This window comes from Danio rerio, chromosome 14, assembly GCF_049306965.1.
Source record: "Danio rerio strain Tuebingen ecotype United States chromosome 14, GRCz12tu, whole genome shotgun sequence".
Lineage (NCBI taxonomy): Eukaryota > Metazoa > Chordata > Actinopteri > Cypriniformes > Danionidae > Danio > Danio rerio.
The window spans coordinates 5,071,765-5,097,168 of record NC_133189.1 but is presented as its reverse complement, the minus strand read 5'-3'; the positions used below and the strand labels follow the sequence as shown (position 1 = coordinate 5,097,168).

At 36.2% G+C, this 25,404-nt stretch overlaps 2 protein-coding genes across 2 annotated transcripts in view; both read left to right on the top strand.

Moving 5' to 3' along the window:
• The window catches only part of guf1 (GTP binding elongation factor GUF1), a 365,280-nt gene that overhangs the window by 57,039 nt on the left and 282,837 nt on the right, over positions 1-25,404 (top strand). The window lies entirely within an intron of this gene.
• Positions 5,133-25,404, top strand: part of gabra2b (gamma-aminobutyric acid type A receptor subunit alpha2b) — a 164,385-nt gene continuing 144,113 nt past the window's right edge. The window contains exons 1-3 of the mRNA XM_073922466.1: positions 5,133-5,442; positions 5,810-5,886; positions 20,087-20,202. Coding sequence (XP_073778567.1) covers positions 5,825-5,886; positions 20,087-20,202 — 178 coding nt within the window. The 5' untranslated portion in view covers positions 5,133-5,442; positions 5,810-5,824. The remainder of the gene's footprint in view (positions 5,443-5,809; positions 5,887-20,086; positions 20,203-25,404) is intronic.

The following is a 25,404-nucleotide window of genomic DNA, read 5'->3' as shown; positions in this document are numbered from 1 at the left end:
TACAAATTCATACGAATAAGCCACTAAATCAAAAAGTTACGAACTGCCGTGAGATTGCGTTGGTATTTTACAGTTCTATCCCGCTATCATCCCGTAAAGGTATTTTCCCATATTTCTGCCATATGTTCAGTCTTTCTCTGAAGGGTGGCAATAAATATACCGATCCTCCCTATACGCAACCCATACCGCCGAACCACCAGGGGCCGTCCTTTGCACTTAAATGTGAGTCTGTTCTATGCTTTTGTTTAGTTGATGTCGGGATTCCCTTCCTTTTCATTACAGGCGCCGTCGCCCCTCCTATAGCGGTGCCTGACTGTCAGACACATTCCATAGTGATAAATAGATGCTGTTTCCCAAATGGATTCTGTACTCATGATTTGAAGTCTGGGACATATATGCATAATTAATAATAATATCTAAAGATGTCGATCTTGATGGTTTTTTTCTTTTTTTGAACACAACTAAGTTTGTCTTAAATGAGCATAAAAAGTTAGGAAAGCAATCAAATGCTTTCATTATAATGTTAGATGTGTGCATTCCTGACACCTCTCTTATTTAATGTAATCAAATGAAAAATCCAAATAAATGAGATTCATTCTCTGCTCTTTAATTAGAATGTGTAAGTTATTCAGTGAAGAAAAGATTAATGATATGTGATAACTTGATTCTAATACTTTATAATATCTATTAATTTTGATAAGCTAAACTGTTTGCTAGTTCATTTGCTGCTAATCTAAACTATTCATAATATTTATTTACGTGTGCCAAATAGGAGCCCTATGTTAACAGTGTCCAGCACTGTTGACTTCTTTGGGCTCTAAGGCATGTGGGATGAACTATTACACAGTTGAAATGCATACTGTCGTTAGATGAATCAGTATTTCATGAATTTTTTTTAAGCCTGTCTGCAGTCCTGACCTGTCTCCAATAGAGAATATATGGTGCATTTTGAAGCTCAAAATGCGACAGAGAAGACCCCGTACCAGGGCCGGAGTGGGACTCCTTTTCAGCCCTGGAGTTTCAAGCCTCAGACCGGCCCACCTCAGTTCACGACTGACTATATTAAAATAAGGTCACTTCCAATTCAGTTTCTAATGACACTATCACGTCTTTTTTTGAGAAAACAGCTGCTTTAGACCTTTAAATGTTCAACAACCCAAACAGTATTATATGTCTCAACAATAAAAATGAAAATAATAACATACTCAGACGAAGATCAAACCCAGGTCGGTGACGTTGTAATCTAACGTGCTAACCACTGGACCACAACAGTTATACAGTGAAAGGTGACTTAAATCATTATTAACCTGCAGGCTGGTTATATATAAAAAGAGCAGAGCTGCGGTAAAATAATGAATAAGAAGACTGTGGTCAAGTAAATAAATAAATTAATTTAAAATGTGTGACTGCTGAGAGCAACAGATTCTGGAGCTAGGGACACCGACCCTCGCGGCCAAAAAACGGACCGGCCCACCGGGAATTCTCCCGTATTAGCCAACCCGGGCCTGCCCCGTACTGTTGCCCACCTTAAGACTTGTTTGCAGGAAGAATGGGACAAAATTACACCTGAAACATTTCATCACTTGGTGTTTTCAGTCCCTAAACGTGTTGTGAAAAGGAATAGCAACATTGTAAAATGGTAAATGCTTTACTGTCCTTACTTTTTTTTAAATGGGATTGTAAGAACTAAAATTGAAATACGGGTTTATTGTGAAACAAACAAACGAACAATTAAAATAATGAGGAACACATTAAAATAATGTCTGTTGTGGTCAAAGTAATTTTAGAAATCACTATTTTATTTTATTTTTTTCCATACTGTCTCAACTTTTTTCTGATTTTGTGTTGTAAATAAATAAATTAACCCTATGAATTTGTTTTTAAAAACTGCCTTTTTTTCAGCCAAGCTAAAACAAATAAGAATTTCTCCTGAAGAAAAAATATAGGAAATACTGTAAAGCTTTCCTTGCTCTGGTAAACAGCACTTGAGAAATATTTATGAAAGAACAACAACAACAAAATTCACAGGAGGCCAGCTTATTTCGACTTCAACTATACATTTTGAGGACGCAGGAGAAAAAAAGTGATTGTCTATGTCCTATTTCTGTATTGGCATTGGAGGGGGGGATCTCACTGTGTTTTGGATTATTTATGTATGAATGCCACCCTAGCATAAATACATATTACAAAGGAGAAGATGAGGGTCGTGAAATATTATCGAACGCCATGATGTTGTATTGCAGATTTCCTAGATTAAGATAAAGTTTGCGTCTGGTTATGTGTTTCAGCACGCGCCCACACACACATACATATGCGTTGTTTTTCCTGTGAAACCCCCTGCTATTGATATCACAGCGACATCAAATATTCCAAGGAGGGAAAGCTTGGATAAAGGATGTGTTTCATGTGGAAATCATTTTATTCAGCATTAATAATGCATGACTAAAAGACCTGATCTTAGACCTCTCTTTAACAGACAGCGACTTGCCTGATTTATTTATTTTTTTTACTCCAATCTCATCCTGATGAATTTAAAATTACAATCTACAATCTTTTTTATATAAAAAATAATGCCTCAGAGAGTTTTTGGCGGGTTTAATAATTCCATGTTTCATGCAATTATTCCTGGGCCATCAGTATTCGGGATTTCAACTGCCTTATTTGCATATTTACAAGGTTTAAGCCATTGATTGGACAAGCACAGCATGTGACCGGTTTTAATAACCGCTTATTCCATCCATCATTCCAGTTAGCTGAAACTAAACACAGTCCGTTACATTTTCGGGCAAATCTGCAAACGCATTAATATTTATGAGGCGAGCGGTGTTTATGTTTATGATTGGTTCAGCAGAGCATTGTTTCACACTGTATGCTTTTGTTTGTTTAAATAAACCCAGAAAATTGCAATTTTACTTGACAGCCAGCGATCAGCATTTGCTTGGTATGTAATATTCAGCTTTGGCATTTTGATAATAACTCTGTTTGTGTTGCAGCGGGGGACAATAGGCGAGAGAGATGTGACTTGCATGAGTTATTTCTGCTGCAGTGTTTATCGTCACTGTCCCACAGGTGGATTTTTTTAGTACATATTTAATAAACAAACACATAAACAGATAAATAAAATAATAAATACAAGCCGCAAAGAAAATTTCAATTGATGTTTTATGCATTTATAATTTTTTACAATACATTATAAATTAAAACGACATTAATATGAATATGATTATACATGTTACTATGGAGACATGTTAATACGTGACTGTCAATCAATATAAATTGGAACAGTGTAGTTTATTACTGTTTAAGTTCAGTTCAGTGTGGTTTAATAATCACTACTGAGGGTCTAAACATTAGAGATCAAATATATCAATGTGCAGCTCTACTGATCCCAAACCATGCAAGCCAGTGAAAGGTTAAAAAAAAAACTTCACAAATTGGCGAAAGTGAAGAAAAAAAAACTTGAAAGAAATCAGACTCAGTTGGGCACCACCATTTTAGTTAATTCGCTGGCCGAACGTTTTGTGCCAAGCGGTAGTCTCAGCTGCGGAGGCTGCGTAAGTTATGGTAGATCAAAACCAATTAGGAGCTGCTAATTTATGTTAGCTATTTAGCAAATGTATATCTATGTACTAAAAGCATTTATTTATTTATTTATTTATTTATTTATTTATTATTTTTACTACAAAACATTTTATGTGTATCCTAGTAAATGTAATCTGGGTTTCAATCTTTTCAGCTTGCAAAAAAAATAAATAAATAAATCCCTATTGCAAATTACGTGCGTTCCATCACGTTGTTAAAGCAGCTAACTGTAGTATTGGTAACCTAGCAACCAACAGTAAGAAGGCGAGCTGATTGGTGCAATGTTCGCCACATCAGAGCATATTCAGCATTTCCATCTTCCATTATTGAAATTAACACTTTTTTTCGTACAACTTCAAAATCACTTCAAAAGAACGTGAACTGTTTTTGTGTGTCAGTTTTATAAAAAAAAAATAAAAAAAATTTGGAGCTTCCATCTCTCGTTTCTCACGTGATACTTTAAACCAGATCTTGTGCTGGATTTGTGAACTGTCTAAAAATCATTAATTAATCAAATCATTTATTAATTAATCATTAATTAAATCATTAATTAATTAATAAATCATTTCCCAAAATCAGATTACAAATGACAAAGAAATTACTCATTGCAGTAAATATTTTAGTGGTGTTATTTGTACCACTAACCTCACCCATTTCTTTGGCTTACTTCCTGCTTTATCAGGGGTCGCCACAGTGGAATGAACCACCAATTCATATTTAACAATAAACTGCCAATTAATGCTTAAAGTTCATTTTCAATGTACTGAAAAAACTAGCTTAAACCAGCCTAGGCTTGTTGGCTGGTTTTAGCTGGTCAACCAGGCTGGTTTTAGAGGGGTTTTGGCCATTTCCAGCTTGGTCTTAGCTGGTCAGGCTGGGAGATGACCAGCTAAAACCAGCTTGACCAGCCTAGCCAGGCTGGAAGCCCAGCCAAAACCAGCTATGTCCAGCTTAAACCAGGCTGATCAAGCTGGTTTTAGCTGGATTCAGCTGGTCATTTTCCTGCCTGACCAGATAAGATTAGGCTGGAAATGGCTGGAGACCAGCCTAAAAATGGCCAAAATCCCTCTAAAACCAGCCTGGTCAACCAGCTAAAACCAGCCAACCAACCTAGGCTGGTTTAAGCTGGATTTTTTTTAGCAGGATCCCATTTCTATCTGGAAACAGCTATTATAGACACCTAAAAACCCAACAAACGCTGGTAATTGTGTTAGCATCTTTGCAATATTATGTTCATTTGTGCTTTTGTTGTATTTTTGTACTGAACATATCATGTCAAGTAACAAAACCAACTAAAACCGAACCGTGAAAAAGCTATTTGTTTTACATACACATATTTTACCTCAAAATTACTGTTATTTGATGATGTGCGTATAGTCTATAAATCGAGATGAAAATAAAACATACCGTCACACAACGTATCAACTGTGCGCGCGCGAGCAATCAGCGCCCTAATATAACTGCCTTTAGGACCCAGTTGTCTGCCTGTCCCTTTCTTTGTAGTTGTCCCCCTTTTCTTTCTTTCAAGAGAGAAAAAAAAATAAATAGTGAGCAGTATGAGATTCAGTTAAGAAGATCTCAGATCACGGCGCGTCAGGGCGCATCGGTGCGTTAGTTAAAGAGAGAAAGAGAGAGAGAGAGAGAGAGAGAGAGAGAGAGACGCGGTGGAGGATCAGAGACCCTCACAGTCATGCTCGTGTGCATCTGATATTGTAGAGAATTATGATGGGAATTCATTAAGGCTTGTTCCTGATCCACGTGCGCGCTTCTCCGATAACACGGTTTCTTCGGCTGGGAATAAACTTTCACATCCCGCTCGTTGTATATCAGTCTGGGCAGAGCGGATCTGGTGGATCACAGGTGGGTTTGCTCCCCTCAGAGTAGAGCATCTTTGTGGATATTGTGTTTCCGACCATGTGTGTAGCCTAAATGATGCCCAGCCATATGCTGCTTACATGAAGATCATCATCATCTTCTTCACGGCGCGATTTGCGGACACTTGCTCAGTGTTTTCCTCCCTCAGAGATGTTGGTATTCACATCATGCGTTGACACACGCTGTAAATATTAATGAAATGTCTGGGATCCATCATCTAAGATCAGCAGGTGGATTTTATGGACCGCGTATGGAAGAACTTAACACGACTGAGATCGGCGGTGATTACTGAAACAAACCCTCTTTTCTTCTTCTTCTTCTTTGAGGATTCATTCGCTTTTGTCTTCCACAGGTTTGAGTGTCAGAAATGAGGGAGAGGTTCGCGGTTCATCTTCTTGTCTTCGCGTTGACGCTGTTTTGGCACACCAGGTAGGACTGGCAGTCTTGCTTTCGCTCTTTAAATGTGATTTATATGTGTAGTGACTCCAAATAATGGAGATATTCCTATGTTAGCGATGATTTTGGTGGTGTAATAAATTGGTTTGAAGCCTCGCGTGCCCGTGCCGTGCGTAACTGGAGACTTTTACGCGCACGACTCCGGTGGTCACCAAAAGAAACCGCTCCGGTGACAACTGGCTCATGTTTGCTTTATAAGAAAAATAATCAATGCAAGTTTAATTCATGCAAATTGCATTGTTTTTGGAGAGTGATCGTGCTTTGTATTTTTTATTTATTTAGTTATTTTATTGGTAGATATGATCAGGGATGAATCCTCTAGGTGGTGCAGAACAGCGTGTGGAAGCATTAGGAGCGCTTTCTCTTTCAGAGGTACTACAGGTGCATAAACTGAGATTTGTCTTTTGATTAACAGTAAAAGCTAGAAACTGTATCAGTTGAAGACGTTTCATCCAATTATGCATATTATTAAGTATGAACATTTAATTAAATTTGCATATTGTATCAAAAATGCACTTATTTTTGTAATCACGATATGAGTGGCTGGTAATTGCAACAATCATTTATTTAATATCAGATCATTGGAGAATTACCTGCATTAATCCCTCACGAACAAATGGAGTTATGATACATTAATAATAATTTCTAACAAAACACAATATTTCGAACCCCCAAATGAAGTTATTTATCTTTTATATGAAACAAAAACAGAAAGTGTTTAAATACAGTGTTTAGAGACAAAAATCAGTCACAAAAGTGTAATAAAAAATGTTGAAACGCATACAATAATTTACTCTCTTTTTTTTAGGTCTTAAACCATTTATAATGGTTTTATTTAATAAAAACTAAATAATAATAATAATAATAATAATAATAATTATTATTATTATTATTATTATTATTATTATTGTTGTTGTTGTTGTTGTTGTTGTTGTTGTTGTTGTTGTTCTTTATTATTATTATTATTATTATTATTTATTATTATTGTTGTTGTTATTATTGTTTATTATTATTATTATTATTATTATTATTATTATTATTATGTATATTTTCCATATCAAAATTGTCAAATTTTGTTACATTTTTATTTAATTATTTAATTTTTGTTAAATTTAATTAAAAGTATCATGTATAAATTTATTTAAACATATTTTGACCTATATCGGGTGTAGAGGCTTACAAAATAGCAAGCATAATTATTCATATTTATTTTTTTATATATTATTTCATAACAAGAAAGGCCATTTTCAAAAATATAATAATGCATAATATCTCTTACTATAATAATATGTGAAGTATTATGTTTAATATTTAAGCAAGAAATGACATAATTCTTCATATGGCTTTCAAAAGGCTTTAACAGAAATTTGAAAGCTAATGTATACTGTAAAATGAAGTTGACTAAAAATCACTCAAATTAAATCTTTGCTATCATTTTGTGTGTTTTTAGAAAGCTTTCTTCTAGTAAAGTAGCAATTAAGTGGGTGTTTTTGGTCAAAATGAATCTTGTTTTGATCTTTGATTGGTACATATGATCAGAAATGAATCCTAGATGGTGCAGAACAGCATGTGGAACCATTAGGAGTGCACTAAAGGTGCATAAACTGATTTGTCTTTTGATTAACAGTAAAAGCTTAAAATGCATTAGTTCAAGCCGTTCCTTTCTTATTATGCATATTATTAAGTATGAAACATTGGATTAAATGTGACATATTACATCAAAAATGCACAAAAATGCACTTATTTTGTAATCACGATATGAGTGGTTGGTAATTTCCACAATAATTAATTTAATAACATATTATTTGAGAATTACCTGTATTAATGCCTCGGGAACAAACTGAATAAAAAAAATGATTTATGAGACATTTATCTTATTAATTTCTACAAAAACAATATTTCAAACTAACAAATTAAGTAATTTGGCTTTTGGATGAAAAAAACGTATAAATGTTTATATATTTATTCATAATTTATGTTCATATTCAGTGTTTATAAACAGAAATCAGTCGCAAAAGTATAAAAAAAAATGTTGAAAAACATACATTTATTTATTTGTTTTTGTTTTTAAAGGTCTTAAAGCATTTCAAATAGTTTTATTTAATAAAAGTCTAAATAATAAACATAATTATAATAATAATAATTTACTATTATTCTTGTTGTTATTATTGCTGTCATTATTGTTATTATTATTGCTGTAATCATTGTTATTATTATTATTATTATTATTATTATTATTATTATTATTATTGTTGTTGTTGTTGTTGTTGTTGTTGTTGTTGTTGTTATTATTATTATTATTGTTGTTGTTGTTGTTGTTGTTGTTGTTGTTGTTATTATTGTTATTATTATTATTATTATTATTATTGTTGTTGTTGTTGTTAATATTATAATTATTATTATTAGTATTATTATTATTATTATTAGGTATATTTTCCATATAAAATTTGTCCAGAACGATGTCTAATTTAACAATTAACAAATATTTAATTAAAAGTATCACATATAAAGGTATGTAAACATAATTTGTCCTATATCGGGTATAGTGGCTTACAAAATGGCATTTGTTATAGACTATTTTATAACAAGAAAGGGCGTTTTCAAAAATGCAATAATGATTATAAAACGTTTCATTTGTGAATGACTTTAATAGACTAATTATAAATTCCCAAACCTTCAATTCTTACGATTTTTCATAAAAATGGAAAATGTCAAACCAGCAAATTCATAAAGTAGGGATCTCTTGCTCTAATAATATGTGAAGTATTACGTTTAATATTTAAGCAAGGAGGTGACTTGATTTTTTCCCTCATTTGGGGGCAACGTGTCGCAGTGGGTAGCACGATCACCTCACAGCAAGAAGGTTGCTGGTTCAAGCCCCCACTGGGTCAGTTGGCATTTCTGTGTGGAGTTTGCATGTTCTCCCCGTGTTGGTGTGGGTTTCCTCTGGTTTCTCCCACAAGTTCAAAGACATGCGCTATAGGTAAATTGAACAAGATAAATTGGTTGTAGTGTATGTGTGTAAATGCAAAAGTGTGTGGGTGTTTCCCAGTGTTGGGTTGCGGCTGGAAGAGCATCCGCTGCATAAAACATTTGCTGGATAAGTTGGCGGTTCGTTCCGCTGTGGCGACCCCTGATTGATAAAGGATAGAAAATGAATGAATCAATTCCCTCATTTGTAAAGGGTTAAATTGTTGGGGTTTGTTTTAAATATAAAAAATATATATATATATATATATATATATATATATATATATATATATATATATATATATATATATATATATATATATATATATATATATATATAAAATATTTATATATATATATATATATATATATATATATATATATTATTAATAAATATAAATATATATTATTAATAATAAAATCTTATATAAATAGTTTCCCAGAGATGGGTTGCTGTTGGAAGGGCATCCGCTGCGTAAAAACTTGCTGGATAAGTTGGCGGTTCATTCCACTGTGGCGACTCTGGATTAATAAAGGGACTAAGCTGACAAGAAAATGAATAAATGAATAAAAAGTTAAAATATTGACCACATTGATTATAATTACTCAGATAATTACATCCAAGTGAATGTGAGAATTCTAAAAACGGCTTGTTTTCATTTATTCATATTAAACCCTCAACTTAAACGCATCTTCTGGGAGTGAACATGGTCGGAGCTTGCGGTAGCGATCAATAAACCAATATCATATAAATCTAGATAATATATGTGATAAGCAACCTCATCCTCCTCCTTTTGTCATAAAGTCAATTGGTGAAATATGCTTTACTAGTTTCCACGAGCAGCAAAGAAGTGTGGAATCGGGACGGGGATCAGATAAGCCTCCCTCTAATCTGGGTCACGCCTGGATGCGTCCTGCAAACGGAGCACAAGGGGGAGGTTTGTCCTCCAACCGAATATGAACACATTGATTGCTTTAACTCTAAATGGGTCGATATTGTCAAATACAAAAAATAAATACATTCCTTCAGGTTTCTACATTCATCCGTATGCTAACAGTATGACTGGCTTCGATGTCATGTATAGTTACAAGTCAGAATTATTCGCCTCCCTGTATATTTTCCCCCAATTTCTGTTTAATAGAAAGAAGACATTAGTTTTCAGCTTACACTGCAATTTAAAAGCTTAACTACGTTAATTAGGTTAATTGCGCAAGTCATTGTACAATGCTGCATTCACACCAGACGCGAAAGAAGCGTCAAGCGTGAGTGATTTACATGTTAAGTCAATGCAAAGATGTGAATAAACACCCTGCGGCATTAAACGCGCGAATAAGGCGGCATGAATTACACGATTCATGTGAACCAAATGGCGCAAGTTAAGCATTTTGCGCTATTGATGTGTTTTGCACAAATCGATCAAGTTAGAAAATCAGCGGACATTCGCACCGCGCTAACCAATCAGGAGCTTTCTCTTAATTCTCTTATAGGCATGATTATGACGAAGCGCCTGTTGTTGGTGTTCGGGGGGCGAGAGGCGATTGCCATTGCAACAGCAGCGCCCAGCAACAGCCCTGGATTCCGCCATTTTAGTGTGAAAGCGGTCGGCCGTCCATTGGATCTTATTGCTGCTGCGATGGCGCCCTGTTGAAAAATCCAGCTTAAACCAGCCTAGGCTGGTTGGCTGGTTTTAGCTGGTCGACCAGGCTGGTCTTAGAGGGGTTTTGGCTACTTCCAGGCTGGTTTCGCGGATATTGCTATGCGAATGAGAGAGAGAGAGAGCTTTGCCTGTGTGTGTGCTTGGTGCTTGTGTGTGTGTATGCTAGTGCGCGCGCGAATGAGAAAGAGAGAGAGAGAGAGCTTTCCCAGATAGCAAAATATACTCGGGCCAGTTCCGGCTAGATTTTCGCCTGCCGGAGACTTACCACTCGGGCCGGATGCGGATGCGTGGACTCACTGCTCAATTCCAGCCCGAATCGGGCCAGATGCGGCGGCCATAAGCGAGCCAGTGTTTCAGTGTTTATAAACAGAAATCAGTCGCAAAAGTATAATAAAAATGTTGAAAAACATACATTTATTTATTTGTTTTTTTTTAAAGGTCTTAAAGCATTTCAAATAGTTTTATTTAATAAAGGTCTAAATAATAAACATAATTATAATAATAATAATTTACTATTATTCTTGTTATTATTATTATTGCTGTCATTATTATTATTACTATTGCTGTAATCATTATTATTATTGTTGTTGTTATTATTATCATTATTATTATTATTATTGTTGTTATTATTATTATTATTGTTGTTGTTGTTGTTAATATTATAATTATTATTATTATTATTATTATTATTATTAGGTATATTTTCCATATAAAAATTGTCTAGAACGATGTGTAATTTAACAATTAACAAATATTTAATTAAAAGTATCACATATAAAGGTATGTAAACATAATTTGTCCTATATGCATCCGCGCCGGAATCGGCCCGAGAGTAATGTGCGCTGCGGCCCGGAGCTGGCGCGACTCAGTATTTATATACCTTTATATAAAACCTTTTGGTATTACATTGGTACTTGATACATGGTATTACAACCCTTTGAGTTGATATAACAGCAGACGCCTGTGTGTCTGCTTGGTGCTTGTGTGTGTGTTAGTGCGCGCGCATATGAGAGAGAGAGAGAGAGAGCTTTGTCTATGTGTGTGTGCTTGGTGCTGTGTGTGTGTGTTTATACAGACAGCTTGGCTGTCTGGACTGTATAGCTGGGTGATTTTCGGTTTTGTTCTCCCCCGCTCTTAAGCGGGATCGGGCGGGTCGGGCAGCGGGACAATAAATTCTTAATATAAGCGGGAGCGGTCGGGTTCGGGCTAAAACCTGGCGGGTGCGGGCGGGAGCGGGATTCAAAATTTTGTCCCGCGCAGATCTCTAGCTGGAAACCAGCCTGGAAATGGCCAAAACACCTCTAAAACCAGGCTGGTCAACCAGCTAAAACCAGCCAACCAGCCTAGGCTGGTTTAAGCTGGATTTTTCAGCAGGGGCAGCTGCTTTGTTTTTTATTTATTTATTTTAAAAGTGAATTAAAGCTGAGATACAACCTGAAAGACGACAATACAACACTTACTATCACAATCATCAGCACTTTTAATAGTTTATTTTACAGTCTTATAATATGCTGTTGTTATACTGGAATTTTCATTCCAAAGTGGCCGCCGCGGCACCTAGTGGCTGTTTCCCAAATCGCAGTACAGTGTCGCCTCTTGATGATTTTATGCTGTTTGATCAGATGCAGCTTGCGTGAATATTTTAAGTTACCTCGTTTCATTCTCACATTAACTTCAATTAATTTGTGCGTGAAATTCACCGATAGGCGTGGATTCACGTCATGCCATCTGATTTTTAACTTGCGCGAATCCTTCGTGAAGCTCATCAAGCGCTCAAAATGCTCAATTCATTGTATAACAGTGGCTTGCTCTGTTGACAATCGAAACAAATATTGCTTAAGGAGGCTAATAATATTGACCTTAAAATGGTTTATAGAAATTAAAACTGCTTTCATTCTAGCCTAAATAAAAAAACAAGACAAACATTATCGGAAATACTGTGAATAATTACTTGCTCTGTTAAACATAATGTGAGAAATATTAGCAAAATTCACAGGAGGGCTAATTATTTTGACTTCAACTGTAGCTCATAATAAATAGGCTCAAAGTGTTTCAGGCTTTTGTAGGAATTAGCGACAAATGTGCCCTGTAATGAGGTATTACCACATGGCAGAGCGTAGAATTATACATGCGGTGACTTGCCAGCGGAACTACTTCAGAGAGTTTTGGATGGGGAACACATTTAGAGGAACTTGCACAGTCATGTCCGTTTACAATCTATGGCTCCGTACCAAATCCTAGTGTGCTGCCTACAGACAGCTGTGTTGCACTGCAGCATCCTAAATGGATGATTTGGAAGGCTTTACGTTCTGACAGCCCATCTCATGGGGTATGGTTGATTGCAATCAAATTTGGTGTGAAATAAAGATACATTAAAGAGACTATATATATATATATATATATATATATATATATATATATATATATATATATATATATATATATATATATATATATATATAGACTATATATATATATATATATATATATATATATATATATATATAGACTATATATATATAGACTATATATATAGACTATATATATAGACTATATATATATATATATATATATATATATATATATATATATATATATATATATATATATATATATATATATATATAGACTATATATATAGACTATATATATATATATATATATATATATATATAATATTTATATAGGGCAGGACGGTGGCTCAGTGGTTAGCACTGTTGCCTTACAGCAAGAAGGTCGCTGGTTTGAGTCCCAGCTGGGTTAGTTGGCATTTCTGTGTGGAGTTTGCACGTTACACCAGTGTTGGCGTGGGTTTCCTCAGAGTTTTCCGGTTTCCCCCACAGTCCAAAGACATGTGCTGTAGGTGAATTGGGTACACAAAACTGGCCGTGGTGTATAAGTGTGTGTGTGAATGAGAGAGTGTATGGGTGCTTCCAATACTGGGTTGTGGCTTGAAGGGCATCTGCTGCTTGAAACATATGCCGGAGTAGTTGGAGGTTAATTCTGCTGTGGCGACCTCTGAAATAGAGCTGAAGGAAAATGAATGAATGAATGAATGAATAAATGAATGAAAAAGGGGCTTAATAGGCATACCTGTCAACATCGGGATGTGAAAATAAGGGATACGCCGACCATAATAAGGGATCCCCCTTTTTAAAAACTCCCCCAAATTACTAAATATGCTCATTTGGAGCTGTTTCATTGTAAATGCTCAGTAATATGTTTTAATATTTTTATTATTTACAAAATAAAGTATTAAATAGTCTACATTAGCAGCAAATAAATTAGCAAACAGTTTAGCTTATTAAAATTAATAGCTAATGTAATGAAATAGAATCAAGCTATCAAATCTTATTAGTCATTTTTTCACATTCTAATTAAAGACCAAAGATTGAATGATTTATTTAGATTTTCTTCGCTTGATTACATTAAATAACAGGTGTCACTTTAAAAATGCACACATCTAACATTATGATGAAATCATTCCATTGCTTTCCAAACTTTTTATGCTCATTTAGGACGAAATTACTTGTGTTTGAAAAAAAAAAAAACCACCACGATCGACATCTTTAAATATTATTATTATTAATTACATGTATATCTGTATAAACACACACCCAAAACCCAGACTTTCGCTCCGCTTTAAATCGTGAGTAAAAAAAACATTTGGGAAACAGTCAATCACTATGGACTGCGTCAGCTAACAGTCATATGACTGTTTTGAGGGTTGCATATGAAGTGGAGACGGCACCTGTAATGAAAAGGAAGGGTAATGCCGCCCCTTTTATATATTTATTTCAGAGTGTTTTCATCATACCTGTCAACCCTCCCGTTTTTCCCGGGATTCTCCCCTATTTTACAGTTCTATCCTGCTATGATGCCTTAAAGGTATTTTCCCGTATTTCTCCCGTATTTTCTCTGAAGGGTGGCAAATAAACATTAAAGAGTCGAGCCTCCCTATACGCAACCCATACCACCGAACCACCAGGGGCCGCCCCTTGCTCTTAAATGCGAGTCTGTTCTGTGCTTTTGCTTTGTTTAGGCACAAAACACTTTAAAATAAACATAAAGATGGCGCGATTCCCTTCCTTTTCATTACAGGTGCCGTCTCCCCGTTCATATGCAATCCTCAAAACAGTCATATAGAGGTGCATGACTGTCAGCTGACGCGCTCCAAAGTAGAGATCTGCGCGGGACTAAATTTTGAATCCCGCACCCGCCAGGTTTTAGCCCGAACCCGACCGCTCCCGCTTATATTAAGAATTTATTGTCCCGCTGCCCGACCCGCCCCGTTTTTTGCCCGCCGCGCCCGATCCCGCTAAAGAGCGGGGGAGAACAAAACCGAAAATCCCCCAGCTATACAGTCCATACAGCCAAGCTGTCTGTATAAACACACACACACACACACACACAGCACCAAGCACACACACACAGACAAATCTCTCTCTCTCTCTCTCTCTCATACGCGCGCGTGCGCACTAACACACACACAAGCACCAAGCAGACACACAGGCATTTGCTGTTATATCAACTCAAAGGCTTGTAATACCATGTATCAAGTACCAATGTAATACCAAAAGGTTTTATTCTCCGGGCCGCAGCGCAAATTACTCTCGGGCCGATTCCGGCGCGGATGCGGCAGCGTCGGCTCGCTTACGGCCGCCGCATCTGACCCGATTGATTCGGGCCGGAATCGGGCAGTGAGTCCACAAGCAGCCGGAGCCGGGCTGAGTGGTAAGTCTACAGCAGGTGAGAATCTAGCCGGAACTGGCCCGAGTGTATTTTGCTATCTGGGAAATCTCTCTCTCTCTCTCTCTCTCTCTCTCTCTCTCTCTCTCTCTCTCTCTCTCTCTCTCTCTCTCTCTCATTCGCGCGCGCGCGCACTAACATACACACAAGCACACACACAGGCAAAGCTCGCTCTCGCTCTCTCTCTCTCTCATTCGCATAGCAATATCTGCGATATTGCTAGACAGCCCGCTCCCGTCCCAAATTAAACCCGTTACCGACCGCTCCCGCGATTTATTCGGAAATTTATGCAGACCTCTACTCCAAAGTGATAAATATACTGTTTCCCAGACGGATTCTGTACTCGTGATTTGAAGCTAAGCAAAAGTCTGGGATTTGGGTGCGTGTTTGAACGGATATACACATAATTAATAATATTAATATCTAAACATGTCGATTTTAATTTCGTCCTAAATGAGCATAAACAGTTAGGAAAGCAGATGAAATGCTTTCATTATAACGTTTGATGTGTGCACTTTTAAAGTGACACCTCTGTTATTTAATGTAATCAAACGGAAAAATCTAAATAAATAAGACATTCATTCGTTGCTCTTTACTCAGAATGTGTACGTTAAACAGTGAAGAAACGGCTAATGAGATTTGATTCTGTTTCATAGCTATTCATTTTAATAAGCTGAACTGTTTGCTAATGTATTTGCTGCTAATGTATACTATTTATTTTTTACTTTTTTAAAATAATAATAATAATAATAAAACATATTACTGACCATTTAACTGTTTATTTACAACGAAACAGCTCCAAATGAACATATTTAGTCATTTGGGGATTTTTTAAAGGGGGTCTTGGGAATCCCTTATTATGGTGTGCATATGCCTCATTTGCACATCCCAATGTTGACAGGTATAATTTTCATGCCTAAACAAAGCAAAAGCACAGAACAGAAACACATTTAAGAGCAAGGGGCGGCCCCTGGTGGTTCGGCGGTATGTGTTGCGTATACGGAGGCTCGACTCTTTAATGTTATATTTGCCACCCTTCAAAAAAAAACTGAAAATACGGGAGAAATACGATAAAATACCTTTACGGGATGATAGCAGGATAAAACTGTAATACGGGAGAATCCCAGGAAAAACGGGAGGGTTGACAGGTATGATAATAGGTCTACTTAAAGATATACAGTACAAATTAGATTTTAATAACTGAATGGTCTTTATATATAGTGAATCAAATGCAATTAGGACGCAGTACAGGCTTTTAAAGTCCACTTTGCTGACAGCCTAAGTGTTCACTTGAAGTTGTCTTCACTCTCTGGTTAGAGGACATGCAAGTGCTGCAAGTGTGTAACCTAAGACCAAGATGCATTAGATTAACTTGTCAGCCGTTTATACTTTGCACATTTTACTGGCACTAATGCATTGCTTACATGTTTGTTGCGTTTATAAAGTTTGCTGTACACTTTTTGCTATTTGAACGCATAATCATCCATTAATAATAAGCATTTTTTTTTTACACTGTAAAACTTAAGTAACTCAAACCATTTGAGGAAATCGATTGCAACAAACCGTTTAAGTTTAATAACTAATGATAATGAGTACTGTGAACTTAATCCACTTGAGGTAATGAAGCAATTTGAGCACAGTAAAACCCAATAAGGGGCGAGGCAGTGGCACAGTAGGTAGTGCTGTCGCCTCACAGCAAGAAAGTCGCTGGGTCGCTGGTTCGAACCTCGGCTTAGTTGGCGTTTCTGTGTGGAGTTTGCATGTTCTCCCTGCCTTCGTGTGGGTTTCCTCCGGGTGAAAGACATGCGGTACAGGTGAATTGTTTAGGCTAAATTGTCCGTAGTGTATAAGTGTGTGTGTGTGAATGTGTGTGTGTGTGTGTGTGTGGATGTTTCCCAGAGATGGGTTGTGGCTGGAAGGGCATCCGCTGCATAAAAACTTGCTGGATAAGTTGGCGGTTCATTCCGCTGTGGCGACCCTGGATTAATAAAGGGACTAAGCTGACAAGAAAATGAATAATTACAACAAAATGTCAAATAAAACATAAAAGTAACATGAAATTTTCTTGAATAATCCTTAATTAATCATAGTTTTTCCCCATTGTAATATAATATTATTTATATTTTTGTTTTAAATTTATAATTATATTTTATCATTTCCATTTGTCAGCTTCTTGTATGCATGTTGCGTTAATAATTAACCAACAAATAAATTCTATAAGTTATATCAAAGAGTATATTTTGCAAGAAAATACTATCAGAGTCGTTTGACGTCAAAAGTCTGTGCTTAATTAGGAGAGTAAATATTTGATATTTGAATTGTGCGTGAAATCGTTTGCATCAGGAGTGCATCTGAATGCCGAGTGCGTGTATGTGTGTGCAGCTCAGTAGACTGAAGCAGGGCGAGTGTGTTCTTACTTTTAAAGGGGGTTTAACAGTCAGCTGGCAAACAGATCAAGTTTTGATGCTCATAACGTATGCATGATTGCTTATGCTAATTAAGCCAATTATGCTTAAATATGTTAATTATATTCCTGAGCGTTTCACAACAACTTCCCTGTAAGCGGAACATGTGGAACAGAGTGAAAGAACAAATCACAGCAGCGTTAACCTCACCAGAAACCAGTGTTTGTTGATTTTTTTGATGTTTTTAGGATTACTGAGGATTTCCCTGTCTCGAGGTGCTGTTGATTTTACAAAAAGGATTCAGTTTTACTGTTCAGGAGTGAGTTTCGCAAACAATGGCATAACTTGTGGCTAAAATACCTTATTATTATGCATAATTGGGTGGTATACGATGTAGAGATGAATGTTTCCTGAAGATCCATAGTCTGAATCACGTCAGTTAAAATGCAAAACTTCTGTAATGATGATCCTTAATGGGGTGGAGTAACAACAAATAAATAAAATATTTTTTTATCCTTACCAATGCATGCCCATATATCAGATTATGCTATTGTTATATATAGTTGAAGTCAGAATTATTAGCCCCCTGAATTATTAATATTAAACGCTGCTTTTATTCTAGCCGAAATAAAACATATAAGACTTTCTCCAGAAGAAAAAATATTATTAGACATACTGTGAATTTTTTTTTGCTCTGTTAAACATCATTTGGGAAATATTTAAAAAAAAAAAAAAAAACTCAAAGGGGTGCTAATAATTCTGACTTCAACTGTATGTTATTTCAAGTAGTTCATAGAGGTGGGCAGTGGCCCAGCCAGAGTCCAGACTTAAACACTATTGAGAATATGTGGAGGGGAAAACCCTGAAAGAGTTGTAGTTAATTTCTAAAGATGAGTGGGCAAAAATACCAGTGTAGACATGCAAAAAGCTGTTTGATTGCTGTAATAGCCAATAAAGCCTTTGAAGATGAATATTTTAGATGTGCCACTTTTTGTTTAAATGTAAATAAAAGCTGAGAAATATATATATATATATATATATATATATATATATATATATATATATATATATATATATATATATATATATATATATATATATATATATATATATATTCCATGATGCCTCTTTTACATCATCCTATTATGTTTTATTTTTGTAGAATTTGTGTTGGCTAATGGTGGTTTTCGGATGCTTGTCTTATCCGATTCTGTATCGGTCTTAGTACACGATGCAGTTACAGAAGAGTCAAGCTTTAAACTTAAAAAATAAAATCAAAATTCTTTGGTCATTTTTGACTTAGATGCTAATGGTCTAATCCGATTCAATGATCTATGCTAAGCTAAGCTAAAAATGCTCAGTTGGTCTTAGTACAAGATGTAACTACAGAAGAGTCAAGCTTTAAAAAGAAAAAAAATATTAAAACTCTTTGGTCATTTTTGAGTGAGATGCTAATGGTCTAATCCAACTTAATATGCTAAGCAGAGCTAAAAATGCTGCGTTGGTCTTAGTACATATCTTTGGTCACTTTTGAGGGAGATGCTAATGGTCTAATTCGATTTGATGATCTATGCTAAGCTAAGCAACTATGCTTATTTGGTCTTACCTGATGTAACCAAAGAAGTCTAGCTTAAAAAAAAAAAAAAAAAAAAATTCTAAACTCTGGTAATTTTTGACTTAGATGCTAATAGTCTAATCCAATTTAATGATCTATGCTAAGCTAAGCTAAAAATGCTCAGTTGGTTTAGTGCATGATGCAACTACAGATGAGTCAAGCTTTAAATAAAAAAGTAAAATCAAACTCTTTGGTCACTTTTGAGTGAGATGCTAATGGTCTAATCCGATTCAATGATCTATGCTAAGCTAAGCTAAAAATGCTCAGTTGGTCTTAGTGCATGATGCAAGTACAGACGTGTCAAGCTTTAAATAAAAAAGTAAAATCAAAACTCTCTGGTCTCTTGAGTGAGATGCTAATGGTCTAATCCGATTCAATGGTCCATGCTAAGCTAAGCTAAAATGCACAGTTGGTTTAGTACACAATGCATTTACAGAAGAGTCAAGATTTAAATAGAAAAAAATATCAAAACTCCTTGGTCTCTTGAGTGAGATGCTAATGGTCTAATCCGATTCAATGATCTATGCTAAGCTAAGCTAAACATGCTCAGTCAGGAAAACAAAATGAAAAAGTCAACAGTTTAAGCCTATGTGTTTTTATTACTATTTTTAAATGTACTGTTCCTTTAAAGGCCCACAAGAGCCTTATGAACATCAGGATTATGAACACTCATTTAGTCACTCAGAAGTTTCATTTTCCATCATTTTTCAAGTCTTTCTATCCGTGACACTGTTCAATTCATACCTAATCCTGACGTCTGTGCCTTTGCCGTGTAGGTCAGTGTCCGCAGATGCCACAACAGATGCCTTCAAAAACAACATCACCCTCTTCACACGCATCCTAGACCGCCTGCTGGACGGATACGACAACCGGCTGAGACCCGGACTGGGAGGTGAGCTAGCAGTCTCCGAATTAAATGGCTCGCTTTGATATCCAGTTAAAGATAAAAGAAGCCGTGAAAGAGCAGATACAAAGGCTGAAACCATCCCTGCTCTTCTCCAGAAACCAGTTTATCTTTTCCTCAAGCATCACTACATGTGTAGCATAATGGATTTGAACAAAGGCTCGGCTGTAACTCCCAAGAATTAACCTTCGGCGCATTGTTATCTGGTTTATCTCTAGCGGTTTTAGATTGTGTCTGATGTTATGATGATGAGGGCAGGGACACATTACGGTGCTTATGGTGACAACAGAAGTACATTAGCCCAGATTAAATAGAGATACCGGGCATCTGCTTTTATCGATTTGTGACTGGTCATGTACGCGGTGCTATTATGAAGCGGCTTTCTATCGAGTGGAATAAAAGAAAGAAGTTTTTTTTCGAATGTTTTGTCGCTGCTTAAGTGTCACTGACATTTTTCCATTAGCGGATTAGTTTAGCTAACAAAGGCCGTAATGACATGCCGGATTTCACTGAACCTTATGGATTTGTCTGTCGGTGGAGTCATTCATCCCTTAATAGGCAAAGCAGTGTCATAGGAAGGAAAAGTCACAGAAAAGTATCTCAGTAAAAACATATCAGTGGATTTAAAGCAGGGGTGTCCAAACTTTTTGGGCCGATGGCCAGATGCAAAAAAACAAACGTTGTCGCGGGCCAAATTTTACATACATCACACAGACACGCATATATATATATATATATATATATATATATATATATATATATATATATATATATATATATATATATATATATATATATATATATATATATATATATAAATACAGTTGAAGTCAGAATTGTTAGCCCCCCTAAATTATTAGCCCCCGTTTATTTTTTCCCCAATTTCTGTTTAACGGTGAGAAGATTTTTTTCCACACATTTCTAAACATATTAGTTTTAGTAACTCATTTCTAATAACTGATTTATTTGATCTTTGCCATGATGACAGTAAATAATATTTGACTAGATATTTTTAAGACACTTCTATACAGCTTAAAGTGACATTTAAAGGCTTAACTAGGTTAACCAAGTTAACTAGTCAAGTTAAGGTAATTAGGCAAGTTATTTTATAACAATGGTTTGTTCTGAAGACTTAAGGGGCTAATAATTTTGACCTTAAAATGGTTCATAAAAAAATTTAAACCGCTTTTTATTCTAGCCGAAATAAAACAAAAGTCTTTCTCCAAAAGAAAAAATATTATCAGACATGCTGTAAAAATGTCCTTGCTCTGTTAAACATCATTTGGGAAATATTTAAAAAAGAATAAATCAAAGAGGGGCTAATAATTCAGACTTGAACTGTGTGTAGATAGACAGACAGACAGACAGACAGACAGACAGACAGACAGACAGACAGACAGACAGACAGACAGACAGACAGACAGACAGACAGACAGATAGATAGATAGATAGATAGATAGATAGATAGATAGATAGATCGATAGATAGATCATAACAAGAACTGCTGCTTAATTGAATGCATGTAATAGCGACACCCGGTGGTTATTTATTGAATTACGTTCATTTTTTTGTATAGCGGGCCAGATTCTATTGATGTTTATAAAAAGCTTCGCGGGCCGCCACAAAACTGATTGCGGGCCGCAGATGGCCCGCGGGCCGTAGTTTGGACACGCCTGATTTAAAGGAATAACTCACCTAAAAATGAATGTTTACTCACTATTTACTCACCCTTCAGTGGTTATAAACCTTTATGGATTTCTTTCTTATAACAATAACCTACTCTGCAGAGCGGGATTTGCCGGAAATTTGCTATTGGAGGAGCTTGACTTTGGACTTGTCAGACTTTGACAGCGACTTTGTCAGTAACTTTGACTGTTCAAATGGACCAGTTCCTTCTTCCTCCGGATAATAACATGTAGGCCTAAGTGTCATTAAAATTGTTGCCTCGTTTTCTCTAGTTTGTAAAATATGTGTGTTATAAGTTGTAATCACCCCACGCTGCTTGTAATCACATATCTATTATAGATCACTGCTTATATCTCTCAGGTTAAATCTGTATAGGGCTGTTCACATATTGCATCCAAAACCACGTTAAAAATGTGACGTGTGCTTCTTCCTTTACTGATTTAAAGGGCACATAGGTTACCCTTTTTTCATATTTATTATAAGTCTTTTGTGTGTCGCCAGAATGTGTCTGTAAAGTTTCAGCTCAAAACACCCATCAGAGTATTTTCATAGCTGTTTAAAGTGTCTGTATTATTGACCTTATTCTAAAATGCGGAAGTGCGCCTGTTTTCGCGATTGTCTTAGAACTTCCGATTCAGTCGCCTATGGGAGAAATGACTAGGAATAATAAGCGGCAGAAAATGGCCAAACTACTTGCTCAACAAACAAATGTTTGCATGACTACACAGACCAAGTAGCATAATATAATAAGAAAATATTAAATTGCAACATCAAGCAGCGTAACGAGCAGTTGTTAACGTCAAAAAATGAATGGAAGTGAATGTGACCGGAAGTCTCGAGACAAAAAGATTCAAATGGCAGCGCCCGCTCGTCAGCTGAGAATAAGGTGAATAGCTGGGAAAAGGTTGTTGCTGTTTTTTTGCACTGGGCCTTTAAGGCGAGTCATACCCGCCCACCGATCCCACGTGCCTGTCAGCAACATGCCTCAACACGCCCTCGGCTGCCTCAGGAAGCAGTTGTCACGTAACGGTTGTGAGAAATACTACAGTAAGAACTTTACCAATCAGTATTTGACACATTTTTTGTGGAGTTGCAACAATGAGTTCACACACACACACAGCGCACAGACATGTAGACACACACACACACACACACACATAGCACAGACACGTAGCGCAGACACACACACACATACATAGCGTAGACACGCAGACACACACACACACACACACACACACACACATACATAGCGCAGACACACACACAGACAGTTAGAGAGACACGTGGCTGTGGTGATGAAGTGAATCTGAAGTGAATGGCTGTACTTCATTACACACGAGCACACGTTTTAAACATGTTAAACTTGTAAAACTCCCTCTTGATCACGTCTGATGATGATTGATGATCCTAGCAAACTGAACAGACCTTTTATTCCCGGTTGCTTTGCGCTCGTCCTGTCTTGTCGATATGAGTTTATGCATCACTGCAGAGACATGTTAATGCACACAGCTGTCAATCAATATTGGTGGGCAGGGGGACCGCATTCCTACAGAAAGTTGCGGTCAATGTGAAAACCCGTTCTAATTGGTACACCATTTTATGCTGTTAAATTTGAAAAAAAAAAGGACTGTGTGTGTTTATTTCCCCCCAGTATGACAGTATATACACTGTACTTACACATGTATGTCCAAACAGCTTAAAAAGTAGATTTTTCACCATAGGTGCCCTTTAAATGCGTTTCTGAATTGGCGATCCTCTGCTGTTTGCCTTTGTTATGGCCACAATCAGCCATTCCTACACACGCAGCACTGTCAATTTTCAAAATAGCTCAATTTTCTGCCACTGTGTAGACTAATACTGAATGTATCCCGTTATTACTTGTGGTTAGGAATAAGAGTAGAACGATATGCTGGTGTTTACTGCATTGATTTATTGCATTCCTGCGTTGGGCTCTCACATACTCTCTGGCTGCTATTTCATAGCTATGGTGGGCTTTTCTGTCTGTCTCGTGCTGAACGCTGTTGACCAATCTGAACAGACTGAATCATCGGACCAAACATCGCAGATTAGCTTTGCGCTAAGGAGTTGTTTGGGAACAAATAAATCAGTGAACGATTCATATGGGAGTCGCTGGGATAATTAGGTAAAAAAAAATGCATATTATAAGACAATGAAAGTGTGTTTTGACCTTGCATGCATATCAGCCTGTTGTTGGAGACCCCTAAAACCAAAATATGACCTTTTTTAATGCAAAATAAGGGCTCTTTTAACTGGAGACACGCTGACATTGTGGCTTTTGCATCTTTTCTCGCTAGGCGCAGAATACTTTTGTCTTGGACCTCCCCACAACCCCATCTATTTCAGTGTAGTCTATTTCAGTCTTCTTTTTAAAAGTTGAGAAAATTAAATACAATATCAGACGCACGGGACAACAGATTTTTGAAAAATGGCAACAATTTATTGCATTCTTTAATCACTTAAAAACCTTAGATGTGGATTGAGTGAAGGTTTATGTGTATATATGTTTGTATATGGTTTGTTATTATAATTTTTTTCTCTGTATTTGTATTTATTTGATTTATTATTAAATTTTTTATTTTAGGGCTACGCAGTGGTGCAGTAGGTAGTGCTGTCGCCTCACAGCAAGAAGGTTGCTGAGACGCTGTTTCAAGCCTCGGCTTAGTTGGCGTTTCTGTGTGGAGTTTGCATGTTCTCCCTGCATTCACGTCTGTTTCCTCCGGGTGCTCCGGTTTCCCCCACAGTCTAAAGACATGCGGTACAGGTGAATTGAGTAGGCTAAATTGTCCGTAGTGTATGATTGTGTGTGTGAATGAGTGTGTGTGGATGTTTTCCAGAGATGGGTTGCGGCTGGAAGCGCATCCACTGAGTAAAAACGAGCTGGATAAGTTGGCGGTTCATTCCACTGTGGCGACCCCAGATTAACAGTGGGACTAAGCCGACAAAAAAAAATTAATGAATGAATAATTTGTTTATTTTATTGATTGATTGATTGATTGATTGATTGATTGATTGATTGATTAATTGATTTACTTATTTACTTGCGGATGTTGATTTTTTTATTTGCGGATTGTTTTGTGGGTTGTTATAAAAATTTAAAATGCTATTTGCAAGAAAAAAAAAATTCCATGATAAAAAAACATAATTCAATACTTAAAAAAGAGTGAATATCTGCAATATAAAAACTGCACTCAATAATGACATTCTGTTTAAAAAATGTGGAGCATAATCAGTCAGTATCGACCTTCACTTTATTTAACTTTAATAATATTTTGCTTATGTAAAAGTTTCAATGCCTAAAGCAATACCTGAATCCACTTTTTGGCAGATCTGAATTAGTTTTCTTTTTTTTTTTATAAAAGATATAAATGAGATTGAGTTTTTCAGACCTTATTAATACACAAACATCTATATAAGAAAGGGAAAAATGCATGAAAAAGCATCATGTGATCCCTTTAACACCCATTTCTCCTGATAATAATATTA